The sequence below is a fragment of the Scyliorhinus canicula genome, chromosome 28 (assembly GCF_902713615.1).
Source record: "Scyliorhinus canicula chromosome 28, sScyCan1.1, whole genome shotgun sequence".
Classification (NCBI taxonomy): domain Eukaryota; kingdom Metazoa; phylum Chordata; class Chondrichthyes; order Carcharhiniformes; family Scyliorhinidae; genus Scyliorhinus; species Scyliorhinus canicula.
The window spans coordinates 7,825,993-7,838,534 of record NC_052173.1 but is presented as its reverse complement, the minus strand read 5'-3'; the positions used below and the strand labels follow the sequence as shown (position 1 = coordinate 7,838,534).

General features: G+C 50.7%; 1 protein-coding gene across 1 annotated transcript; it reads left to right on the top strand.

The window, feature by feature from the left end:
* The first annotated feature begins 386 nt into the window (after positions 1–386).
* On the top strand, positions 387–5,992 carry LOC119958226 (SPRY domain-containing protein 4-like). Its single transcript, XM_038786631.1, has 2 exons — positions 387–529; positions 4,874–5,992. The coding sequence occupies exons 1-2, from the start codon at positions 436–438 to the stop codon at positions 5,410–5,412; spliced, it is 633 nt and encodes a 210-aa protein (XP_038642559.1). The 5' UTR covers positions 387–435; the 3' UTR covers positions 5,413–5,992.
* Positions 5,993–12,542: the final 6,550 nt, after the last annotated feature.

The window sequence follows — 12,542 nt, the reverse complement described above, 5'->3', positions numbered from 1 at the left end:
ACTGGCCCGAGCTGCCGCCTCATTGGCATGGGTGACGGAATCACGCGCTCGCCGCAGGGTGACGCGCCGACGCTCCCGGATGCGCTCGCCGCAGGGTGACACGCCAACGCTCCCCGACGTGCCGACGCTTCCTGACGCGCTCGCCGCAGGGTGGCTCGCCGCAGGGTGACGCGCCGACGTTCCCCGACGTGCCCGCCGCAGGGTGACGCGCCGACGTTCCCCGACGTGCCCGCCGCAGGGTGACGCGCCGACGCTCCCGGATGCGCTCGCCGCAGGGTGACACGCCAACGCTCCCCGACGTGCCGACGCTTCCTGACGCGCCCGCCGCAGGGTGACGCGCCGACATGCCCGCCGCAGGGTGACGCGCCGACATGCCCGCCGCAGGGTGACGCGCCGACATGCCCGCCGCAGGGTGACGCGCCGACGCTCCCCAGGATGAAGATGGCGGCGGTCGGGAGGCTGTTCCGAGTAGCTGGAGGGTTGCTGTTGGCCAAGAGGCAGCCGGGCGTCATGGAGCTCCCCAGACGCTGTGGGTATTGATTGGCCTTTGTAGCTCGATGCGGAATGTGATGAGTCCAAATTGCTCAGGGTTTGTGGTCGGGTTAGTGGGGGTGGAGATGGGGGTTACAGAGGTTACTATGGGAATGGGGGTTAGTGCTGAATGGGATTGGCCTACTAGCTGGTTGGAAGAATTTCCCAACACATTCTCCCCCTGGAGCCAAGCAGTGGAAGTAGCTCTCCACATGCCCTGCAGCGATATGGAACTAATTGGGATAAAACAAATTGCTGCGGATGTTGGAATCTGAAACGAAAGAAAAAATGCTGGAAAATCTCAGCAGGTCTGGCAGCATCTGTACGGAGAGAAAAAAGATTTGTCAAAGGGTGATCTGGACTCAAAACGTTAGCTCTTTTCTTTGGCAAGAATACCAAACTTCAAAGAGAACAGAAATAAAGGCTGCATGAGAAAGTCATATGGACTCTTTCTTGCTCCCCAAGTGCTGGCAGACCTGCTGACTTCATCCAGCATTTTCTGTTTTTAATTGAGAAAAGAGCGGGGAGCGCTAATTGGTTGACAAGTCGTCTCAGATTGGTTGAGGCATTGCCATGCAGAATGCACCAGGGAGCGATTGTCCCCCACTTATTTGTTTATTTCAAACAAGGTGCATTCCTTCATAGAATTTACAGTGCAGAAGGAGGCCATTCAGCCCATTGAGTTTGCACTGGCCCTGAGGAACGTGCACCCTATCCCCATAACCCAGCAATCCCACCCAACCTTTTTTGAACACTAAGGGACAATTTATCATGGCCAGTCCACCTAACCTGCACATCTTTGGACTGTGGGAAGAAACCGGAGCACCCAGAGAAAACCCACGCAGACACGGGGGGGAACATGCAGACTCCACACAGAGTGTCCGAAGCCGGGAATCGAACCTGGGACCCGAGCTGTGAAGCAACTGTGCTAACCACTGTGCTATTGTGCTTAGACATGTTCTTTTTTCCTGGAGAGAATATGTTCCTAAGAATATATGCATGTTCTGGCAAGAGTAAGTGAGCTGCACCGTGCGGCAACTGATAATCATAATTGATAGTCAGTGTAACTCTTAGCGCACTTTCCAAACCTGTGACCTCTGTCACCTAGATGGGCAAGGGCAACAGATACATGGGAACCCCACCAGCTGGCAGTTCCCCTCCAAATCACTCACCCTCCTGATTTGAAAATATATCGGCTGTTCCTTCACTGTCAAAATCCTGGAACTCCCTCCCGAACAGCACGGTGTGAGTACCTACACCACGTGGACTACAGCAGTTCAAGAACATGGCTCACCACCACCTTAAGGGCAATTAGGGTGGGCAATAAGTATTGATCTAAGCCAGTGATGCCCACATCCCATGAAAGAACAAAAAAAAACACTTGGGATTGTTCAACTAGTGCTGCCCGATCACGGAACCACATCAAACAGTAGACATTATGTTCTGAGCTTTGACAGCACAAGTTGGTGGAACACAGTCAGTCCTCTGCTTGTTCCAAATATAGAACCTTAGCATCGCTACAGTGTAGAAGGAGGCCCATCAAGTCTGCACCAACTTCCGAAAGAGCACTCCAGGCCCCAACCCCCTGCCCAGGCCCACTCCCCTGCCCTATCCCCGTAACCACAATCAGCCTAACCTGCACATCTTTGAACACCCAAGGTGCAATTTAGCATGGCCAATCGACCGAACGATACTGTGTGATACAATCTGCCAATCATTGGGATGTACGGTTTACAAACCTGGCATCGCACTGGTATTAAAATTCATATACCATATGACCCATTTCTGTGTTAGACGGAATGTCTTTTTGGTTTGACAGCAACATCCTGCTGGTGGAAAACTACGCTTGTGTTGCTGCTGCATAGTAGTAGCATGAAAGGACGAACTTGACCTGTTGAAATTTTTGAGATACTTTACTTGCACGGTGCACGGCCTTGTTTACAGGGTTGCAAATAAGGCCAATCTTGCAGTGCTTAGAGCTGCAGGAGTCCCAATTTGGATATTGGCCAGTGAAAGTAGACCTGTGGGAAACAGTAGCAGAGAGCCTATTAGCGTATTCCTCTGTCGAGGAAAGTGAGTGAGTTTGTTACACTGCCACATTTTAAAAATGAGAGTGCAGCATTGAGCCCATTAAGGTTTGTAAGGAAATTCTTGCAAGCGGCTGCCAATTCAAATATAGAACATAGAACAGTACAGGCCCTTCGGCCCACGGTGTTGTGCTGACCATTTATCCTCATCTAAGATCAACCTAACCTACACCCCTTCAATTTACTGCTGTCCATGTGCCTGTTTAAGAGTCGCTTAAATGTCCCTAATGGCTCTGACTCCACCACCTCTGCTGGCAGTGCATTCCACACACCCACCACTCTGTGTAAAGAACCTACTCTGACATCTCCTCTATACCTTCCTCCAATCACCGTAAAACTATGTCCCCTCGTGACAGCCATTTCCGCCCTGGGGAAAAGTCTCTGGCTATCCACTCTATCCATGCATCTCATCACCTTGTACACCTCTATCTAGTCATCACCTCTCTTCCTTCTTCGCTCCAGTGAGAAAAGCCCTATCTCCCTCAACCTTTCTTCATAAGACATGCCCTCCAGCCCAGGCAGCATCCTGGTAAATCTCCTCTGTACCCTCTCCAAAGCATCCACATCCTTCCTATAATGAGGTGACCAGAACTGGACACAATATTCCAAGTGTGGTCTAACCAGGGTTTTAAAAAGCTGCAGCAAAACCTCACGGCTCTGAAACTCAATCCCCCTGTTAATGAAAGCCAACACACCATACGCCTTCTTAACAACCCTATCAACCTGGGTGGCAGCTTTGAGGGATATAGTAAATATATCAACTACCTTTCGGAAATGTGCAACGGGACAGGAGCTATCAAAACTCTGATATGGAAACCGCTGAAAATGTTAGAGCTGGGCCGAGAAGGTACCAATCTATTTGGGCTAACACAGGATAGTGAACCTGGTATTTGGGTGATTTCTGAGAGGACACATCCATCAATATTTCTAACCCACTCCTTGGACTCTCATTCAAAAAGTATTAAAATTACAACACTGGCGGAGACCATACAACCCCAGTTTTCATTTAATCCCATTCCACTGGATCATGTCGTATTTATCCTTTTTTTCTGCACTTCAATCACCACATGACGAATCACACCCTCTTTCTTTTTATGTACTAAATAATCTGTTTGAGCTGCTCACAGAAAAATACTTTTTCCTGTACCTCAGTATACATGGCAATAAACCAATCCAATCCAATATTTCAAGAATCTTCTTGTTTTATAAAGTCGGAATCTTCGGTCTCTTTTACGCCTCCCACTAATGTATACAACGTGTCACTATTTACCCACAATAAAGTCCCCGGTTTCACTCTTCACTTGCCATTCCCATTCACCACATTGCTGCTGCAGTATCTCCAGGTCCCATGCTCCAGTTTCCTCCCACAAATCCCGAAAGACGTGCTGTTGGGTGAATTGGACATTCTGAATTCTCCCTCTGTGTACCCGAACAGGCGCCGGAATGTGGTGACTAGGGGCTTTTCACAGTAACTTCATTGCAGTGTTAATGTAAGCCTACTTGTGACAATAATAAAGATTATGATTATTCTCCTCTTCCCTCCTCACTCAGCCCTTTGCCCCCCCTCTCTCTCGCATCCACCAAGCTCAAATGCCGCTAGTTCCCACTCTCCTTCCCCATCAACACCAAGTGGCACTGCTTCCTTACAGCTCCAAGGTCCTGGGATCAATTCCGTCCTCGGTTGTCTGTGTGGAGTTTGCACTTTCTCTCTGTGTCTGCGTGGGTTTCCTCCGGGTGCTCCGGTTTCCTCCCACAGTCCATAAATTAGGTGGATTGGCCATGATAAATTGCCCCTTAGTGTCCAAAAGATTAGGTGGGGTTACTGGGTATGTGCTCTCTCAAGAGCCGGTGCAGACTCGATGGGCCAAATGACCGCCTTTTGCACTGTAAATTCTATGATCATGATAAGTCTCTAGATTTCCCCCTCTCCCCAGCCACTTCCTCATCCCCTGCCTGAACCCCGTTCCTCCTGACACCCCCCAGTCCCACCATTTCCTTCCCCTCCCTTTAAGTCTCCATAAACCTCTCATCCCATCCCTCCTCTCCCTTTCCCCCCCCCCCCCCTCCCCAACTTGCACTTCTCATCACCCCCGCCCTCGCTGAGCCTCAGCAGTTTATAATTAAGCCGATAAGAAAGTTGTTGACCAGTCTTTGAACTTAAAATGAATTGCTTGCCACTGATTAACTGGCAATGTCTCTGGAGCAATACATTTTGTGGAGCAGTGTGTAACATTGTTTTCTTTTTCCATTTATAGATTTAAATTTCAAACTGGACGAGAAGACAGCCCACAGTTGCTTGGACCTTTTCAAAAGAGAGACGGGAGTCATTTATCGGGTGATCGGTATTGACCCAAGTAAAGTGCCAAAAAATCCTGAGCGCTTCAGAGAGTGGGCTGTGGTCTTTGCCGACGTGACTCTCTCAACTGGGAGACATTACTGGGAGGTCACGGTGAAACGGTCACACGAGTTTCGCATTGGGGTGGCAGAGCCAGACATGTCCCGAGAAGAATGTATTGGTGCCAATGACTGCTCCTGGGTTTATGCTCATCTCCAGAGGAAGTGGTACTCCATGACGTCCAATGAGATGGTTCCAGTTGACTTCTTTGGGAAGCCTGATCGAGTGGGCTTTCTCCTGGACTGTGAAGGCAGGAAGCTCAGTTTAATAGACGTCGAGAAAGCTGCTGTTGTTAGCACAATAACAGAGGAGTTCAAAATGCCGCTAGTTCCAGCCTTTGCACTATGGAATGGAGAGCTCTTAACACATTCAGGCCTGGACATTCTGCAAGGCATCTGATTCCCTCCCCTCAAGCTACCTGGACTTCATTCTGCTCACTGTATTTGTCAGTCATTTTTGAGGAATCGGCTATGTCCTATAATCAGCTCTTTCAACGTAGCCACAGGCTTTGAAACAGTTATCCTTTAGTCCTGTCAAAGCATTACTTGAAGCCTGTGTCCATTTTCTGTTCAACTGTGAGCAATATGTGATTGCTGCTGTCATTGTGATCCACGTAATCTGCTGCGGGTACGCAAGTGCCCTTTCCTGTTTTTAAAATGCGGAAGAGAATTTTGCAACAAAACAAAAAGTATTCGGTCCTAGTTGACGAGTGAGGCAACGTCCGTCTCTTGTTGGCCAGGTTCCAGTCTTGTGAAACACTCTCTACACTGGGTAATTGATCCACCAGCTCTCAAAATGCCAACCGGTAACTCTGAGAAATCCTGTTTCTGCTGCTCAAGACTTACTTGCTTTTTTTGTCGAGACCCCCCCCAGACCGAGAGCAAGGAGATAAATGGAGCAACAGAGAGGGGCTGGAGTTAGAATTCTGAGTATTCCATCTGTATTCTAATATTTTAATAAAATATGAGCGTACCAACAACTAGCAGTTTTACTGTTTCCAAAACATGCCCTGACACGTCAGGATCAGCTTCAAGCAGAATTTGACATATACGGTGTTAGAGTAAAAGATTTGTTAGAAATGATAGGTTCAAAGGAGTGTCTTCAAGGAAGAGAGGTGGAGAAATTTCAGCAGGTAATGTCAGTGTAGGGCCTGGACAATTGTCGGGACATCAGAGGTAAACGGGGGGGGGGGGGGGGTTGAATTCAAACATGGCATTCTGAGAAAGATGGGCAGAGATGTGGGAGGTGACAACATGTTGCAGCGTTTCGAGGGGAAAAAGGAGGTTGAAGGTGGGGAGCTAACTTGCAAGGATGGAGGGGACAAGGGTTTTTTTTTGAGGAGAGGGCAGTCACGATAGATTTAAAGGGGCTGACAGAAAGGAGGGGAGAGAACTGTTTACAATATTGGCAAGAATAATCTTTATTATTGTCACAAGTAGGCTGACATTAACACTAAAATGAAGCAACTGTGAAAATCCCCTCGTCGCCACATTCCAGCGCATGTTCAGGTACACGGAATGATAATTCAGCATGTCCAATTCACCTGACAGCACATTTGTCGGGACTTGTGGGAGGCCGGAGGAAATTCACAGACACGGGGAGAACGTGCAGACTCCGCACAGAGAGTGAACCAAGCCGGGAATCGAACCTGGGACCCTGGCACTGTGAAGCAACAGTGTTAACCAGGGCCAGCATGGGATCCAGGAGGGAAACTTGGTTGTTTGTTTAGTGGGAATAGGATCGAGGGGACAGGAGCTAAGTCTCGTGGACACGTTGAGCTCAGAGAAGGCGTGAGAGGAGATCGGAGAGAAACTAGAGAAAGATGGGTGTTCAGGGCTAGAGGGCAGGAAAACTACAGTAAGACCTCTTTACTCCTCTACTCAAATCTCCTGTGTTTGCAATTCTTTGTCTTCATGGTGGGAAATACCACTGTTGGGGACGAGAACATTTTCCAGGTTTAAGCCCTCAAGTGCTGAGTGGCAGTTCACTGTCAGTCACCTAAAGCCTAATTAGGAGGCACTAATTGCAATTGTTCTGATCTAAAGTTACCAGGTGTGTGAGTCATCTCGGGCCTTTTTAAGAAAGGGTTTTTGAAACTCGCTCCTGGTGAGCACCGCCAGTGAGACAGAGAAGACACATCCGGAGTGCGACACATCGAAGAGTGAGTTTGGGAGCTGGGAATTTGAAGCTAGGTGGGAATTTGAGGCTGGGCGGGGAGGAGGTGCTTTTTATCTCTTGATTTGGTACACCCAAATTTCCAGTGAGTGGCCTTGCCCTGCTGCAGGTGACTACAAGGAGAGAGGGTTTGGTGAGTCGCAGGAAAGGCAGCTAACTCCTTCATATCAGCACGGTAGCACACGTGGCTACTACTGTGGCTTCACAGAGCCAGGGTCCCAGGTTCGATTCCCGGCTGGGTCACTGTCTGTGTGGAGTCTGCACGTTCTCCCCGTGTCTGTGTGGGTTTCCTCCGGGTGCTCCGGTTTCCTCCCACAGTCCAAAGATGTGCAGGTTAGGTGGATTGGCCATGCTAAATTGCCCTTAGTGTCCAAAAAGGTTACATGGGGTTATTGGGTTGTGGGGATGGGGTGAAAGCGAGGGCTTAAGTGGGTCGGTGCAGACAAGATGGGCCAAATGGCCTCCTTCTGCACTGTATGTTGTTTATCTAAATCGGGAGCAGAGCTGAGTGGGAGAAATCGGGACTGCAGCAGTCTGAGGGGGTAAGTGGTATCTGTATCAAGTACAGCACAGGAACAGGCCCTTCTGCCCTCCAACCATGCTGCCCATCTAAACTAAAATCTTCACTTCCGGGGTCCGTATCCCTCTATTCCTGTCCTATTCATGTATTTCTCAAGATGCCCCTTAAATGTCACTATCGTCCCTGCTTCAACTCCCTCCTCCGGCAGTGAGTTCCAGGCACCCACTACCCTCTGTGTAAAAAAAACTTGCCTCGTACATCTCCTCTAAACCTTGCCCCTCGCACCTTAAACCTCTGTCCCCCAGTAATTGACCCCTCCACCCTGGGAAAAAGCCTCTGACTATCCACTCTGTCTATGCCCCTCATAATTTTGTAGACCTCTATCAGGTCGTCCCTCAACCTCCTTCGTTCCAGTGAGAACAAACCGAGTTTATTCAACCTCTCCTCATAGCTAATGCTCTTCATACCAGGCAACATCCTGGTAAATCTCTTCTGCACCCTCTCTAAAGCCTCCACATCCTTCTGGTAGTGTGGTGACCAGAATTGAACACTATACTCCAAATGTGGCCTAACTAAGGTTCCGTACAGCTTCAACATGACTTGCCAATTCTTATACTCAATGCCCGGCCAATGAAGGCAAGCATGCCATATGCCTTCTTGACTACCTTCTCCACCTGTGTTGCTCCTTTCAGTGACCCGCAGACCTCTACACCTAGATCTCTCTGACTGTCAATACGCTTGTGGATTCTACCATTCACTGTATGTTCCCTCCCTGCATTAGACCTTCCAAAATGCATTACCTCACATTTGTCCGGATTAAACTCCATCTGCCATCTCTCCGCCCAAGTCTCCAAACGATCTAAATCCTGCTGTATCCTCTGACAGTCCTCATCGCTATCCGCAATTCCATCAACCTTGGTGTCGTCTGCAAACTTACTAATCAGACCAGTTACATTTTCCTCCAAATCATTTATATATACTACAAACAGCAAAGGTCCCAGCACTGATCCCTGCGGAACACCACTAGTCACAGCCCTCCATTCAGAAAAACACCCTTCCATTGCTACTCTCTGACTTGTATAAACCTGGCCAGTTCTGTATCCACCTTGCCAGCTCACTCCTGATCCCGTGTGACTTCATCTTTTGTACCAGTCTACCATGAGTGACCTTGTCAAAGGCCGTACTGAAGTCCATATAGACAACATCCACTGCCCGACCTGCATCAATCATCTTTGTGACCTCCTCGAAAAACTCTTATCAAGCTAGTGAGACACGACCTCCCCTTCACAAAACCGTGCTGCCTCTCGCTAATGTCTGTGGACCGGTATACTGTTTTGGATACAATCTCACAGGAGATTGGAGCGGGAGAAATGGGGGCTGCAGTCTGAGGGGGTAAGTGGTATCTGTGTCTCTGAGCGGGAGAAATGGGGGCTGCAGTCTGAGGGGGTATCTGTCTGTCTCTGAGCGGGAGAAATGGGGGCTGCAGTCTGAGGGAGTAAATGGTATTTGTGTCTGTGTCTCTGAGCGGGAGAAATGGGGGCTGCTGTCTGAGGGGGTAAGTGGTATTTGTGTCTGTGTCTCTGAGCGGGAGAAATGGGGGCTGCTGTCTGAGGGGGTAAGTGGTATTTGTGTTTGTGTCTCTGAGCGGGAGAAATGGGGGCTGCAGTCTGAGGGGGTAAGTGGTATCTGTGTCTGTGTCTCTGAGCGGGAGAAATGGGGGCTGCAGTCTGAGGGGGTAAGTGGTATCTGTGTCTGTGTCTCTGAGCGGGAGAAATGGGGGCTGCAGTCTGAGGGGGTAAGTGGTATCTGTGTCTCTGAGCGGGAGAAATGGGGGCTGCTGTCTGAGAGGGTAAGTGGTATCTGTGTCTGTGTCTCTGAGCGGGAGAAATGGGGGCTGCAGTCTGAGGGGGTAAATGGTATTTGTGTCTGTGTCTCTGAGCGGGAGAAATGGGGGCTGCAGTCTGAGGGGGTAAGTGGTATCTGTGTCTGTGTCTCTGAGCGGGAGAAATGGGGGCTGCAGTCTGAGGGGGTAAGTGGTATCTGTGTCTGTGTCTCTGAGCGGGAGAAATGGGGGCTGCTGTCTGAGGGGGTAAGTGGTATCTGTGTCTGTGTCTCTGAGCGGGAGAAATGGGGGCTGCTGTCTGAGGGGGTAAGTGGTATCTGTGTCTGTGTCTCTGAGCGGGAGAAATGGGGGCTGCTGTCTGAGGGAGTAAATGGTATCTGTGTCTGTCTCTGAGCGGGAGAAATGGGGGCTGCTGTCTGAGGGGGTAAGTGGTATCTGTGTCTGTGTCTCTGAGCGGGAGAAATGGGGGCTGCAGTCTGAGGGGGTAAATGGTATCTGTGTCTGTGTCTCTGAGCGGGAGAAATGGGGGCTGCAGTCTGAGGGGGTAAGTGGTATTTGTGTCTCTGAGCGGGAGAAATGGGGGCTGCAGTCTGAGGGGGTAAATGGTATCTGTGTCTGTGTCTCTGAGCGGGAGAAATGGGGGCTGCAGTCTGAGGGGGTAAGTGGTATCTGTGTCTGTGTCTCTGAGCGGGAGAAATGGGGGCTGCAGTCTGAGGGGGTAAATGGTATCTGTGTCTGTGTCTCTGAGCGGGAGAAATGGGGGCTGCAGTCTGAGGGGGTAAATGGTATCTGTGTCTGTGTCTCTGAGCGGGAGAAATGGGGGCTGCAGTCTGAGGGGGTAAGTGGTATCTGTGTCTGTGTCTCTGAGCGGGAGAAATGGGGGCTGCAGTCTGAGGGGGTAAATGGTATCTGTGTCTATGTCTCTGAGCGGGAGAAATGGGGGCTGCAGTCTGAGGGGGTAAGTGGTATTTGTGTCTGTGTCTCTGAGCGGGAGAAATGGGGGCTGCAGTCTGAGGGGGTAAGTGGTATTTGTGTCTCTGAGCGGGAGAAATGGGGGCTGCAGTCTGAGGGGGTAAGTGGTATTTGTGTCTCTGAGCGGGAGAAATGGGGGCTGCTGTCTGAGGGGGTAAGTGGTATTTGTGTCTGTGTCTCTGAGCGGGAGAAATGGGGGCTGTAGTCTGAGGGGGTAAGTGGTATCTGTGTCTCTGAGCGGGAGAAATGGGGGCTGCAGTCTGAGGGGGTAAGTGGTATTTGTGTCTGTGTCTCTGAGCGGGAGAAATGGGGGCTGCTGTCTGAGGGGGTAAGTGGTATTTGTGTCTGTGTCTCTGAGCGGGAGAAATGGGGGCTGCTGTCTGAGGGAGTAAATGGTATCTGTGTCTGTCTCTGAGCGGGAGAAATGGGGGCTGCTGTCTGAGGGGGTAAGTGGTATCTGTGTCTGTGTCTCTGAGCGGGAGAAATGGGGGCTGCAGTCTGAGGGGGTAAATGGTATCTGTGTCTGTGTCTCTGAGCGGGAGAAATGGGGGCTGCAGTCTGAGGGGGTAAATGGTATTTGTGTCTGTGTCTCTGAGCGGGAGAAATGGGGGGCTGCAGTCTGAGGGGGTAAGTGGTATTTGTGTCTCTGAGCGGGAGAAATGGGGGCTGCAGTCTGAGGGGGTAAATGGTATCTGTGTCTGTGTCTCTGAGCGGGAGAAATGGGGGCTGCAGTCTGAGGGGGTAAGTGGTATCTGTGTCTGTGTCTCTGAGCGGGAGAAATGGGGGCTGCAGTCTGAGGGGGTAAATGGTATCTGTGTCTGTGTCTCTGAGCGGGAGAAATGGGGGCTGCAGTCTGAGGGGGTAAATGGTATCTGTGTCTGTGTCTCTGAGCGGGAGAAATGGGGGCTGCAGTCTGAGGGGGTAAGTGGTATCTGTGTCTGTGTCTCTGAGCGGGAGAAATGGGGGCTGCAGTCTGAGGGGGTAAATGGTATCTGTGTCTATGTCTCTGAGCGGGAGAAATGGGGGCTGCAGTCTGAGGGGGTAAGTGGTATTTGTGTCTGTGTCTCTGAGCGGGAGAAATGGGGGCTGCAGTCTGAGGGGGTAAGTGGTATTTGTGTCTCTGAGCGGGAGAAATGGGGGCTGCAGTCTGAGGGGGTAAATGGTATCTGTGTCTGTGTCTCTGAGCGGGAGAAATGGGGGCTGCAGTCTGAGGGGGTAAGTGGTATTTGTGTCTCTGAGCGGGAGAAATGGGGGCTGCAGTCTGAGGGGGTAAGTGGTATTTGTGTCTGTGTCTCTGAGCGGGAGAAATGGGGGCTGTAGTCTGAGGGGGTAAGTGGTATCTGTGTCTCTGAGCGGGAGAAATGGGGGCTGCAGTCTGAGGGGGTAAGTGGTATTTGTGTCTGTGTCTCTGAGCGGGAGAAATGGGGGCTGCTGTCTGAGGGGGTAAGTGGTATTTGTGTCTGTGTCTCTGAGCGGGAGAAATGGGGGCTGTAGTCTGAGGGGGTAAATGGTATCTGTGTCTGTCTCTGAGCGGGAGAAATGGGGGCTGCAGTCTGAGGGGGTAAATGGTATCTGTGTCTATGTCTCTGAGCGGGAGAAATGGGGGCTGCAGTCTGAGGGGGTAAGTGGTATTTGTGTCTGTGTCTCTGAGCGGGAGAAATGGGGGCTGCAGTCTGAGGGGGTAAGTGGTATTTGTGTCTCTGAGCGGGAGAAATGGGGGCTGCTGTCTGAGGGGGTAAGTGGTATTTGTGTCTGTGTCTCTGAGCGGGAGAAATGGGGGCTGTAGTCTGAGGGGGTAAATGGTATCTGTGTCTGTCTCTGAGCGGGAGAAATGGGGGCTGCAGTCTGAGGGGGTAAGTGGTATTTGTGTCTCTGAGCGGGAGAAATGGGGGCTGCAGTCTGAGGGGGTAAGTGGTATCTGTGTCTGTGTCTCTGAGCGGGAGAAATGGGGGCTGCAGTCTGAGGGGGTAAGTGGTATTTGTGTCTCTGAGCGGGAGAAATGGGGGCTGCTGTCTGAGG

Bases quoted from the DNA above. Each gene is read 5' to 3' on its own strand.
- LOC119958226 (XM_038786631.1), top strand. From the start codon at position 436: ATGAAGATGGCGGCGGTCGGGAGGCTGTTCCGAGTAGCTGGAGGGTTG. The intron at 530-4,873 runs GTGGGTATTGAT...TTCCATTTATAG, and splicing joins CATGGAGCTCCCCAGACGCT to ATTTAAATTTCAAACTGGAC.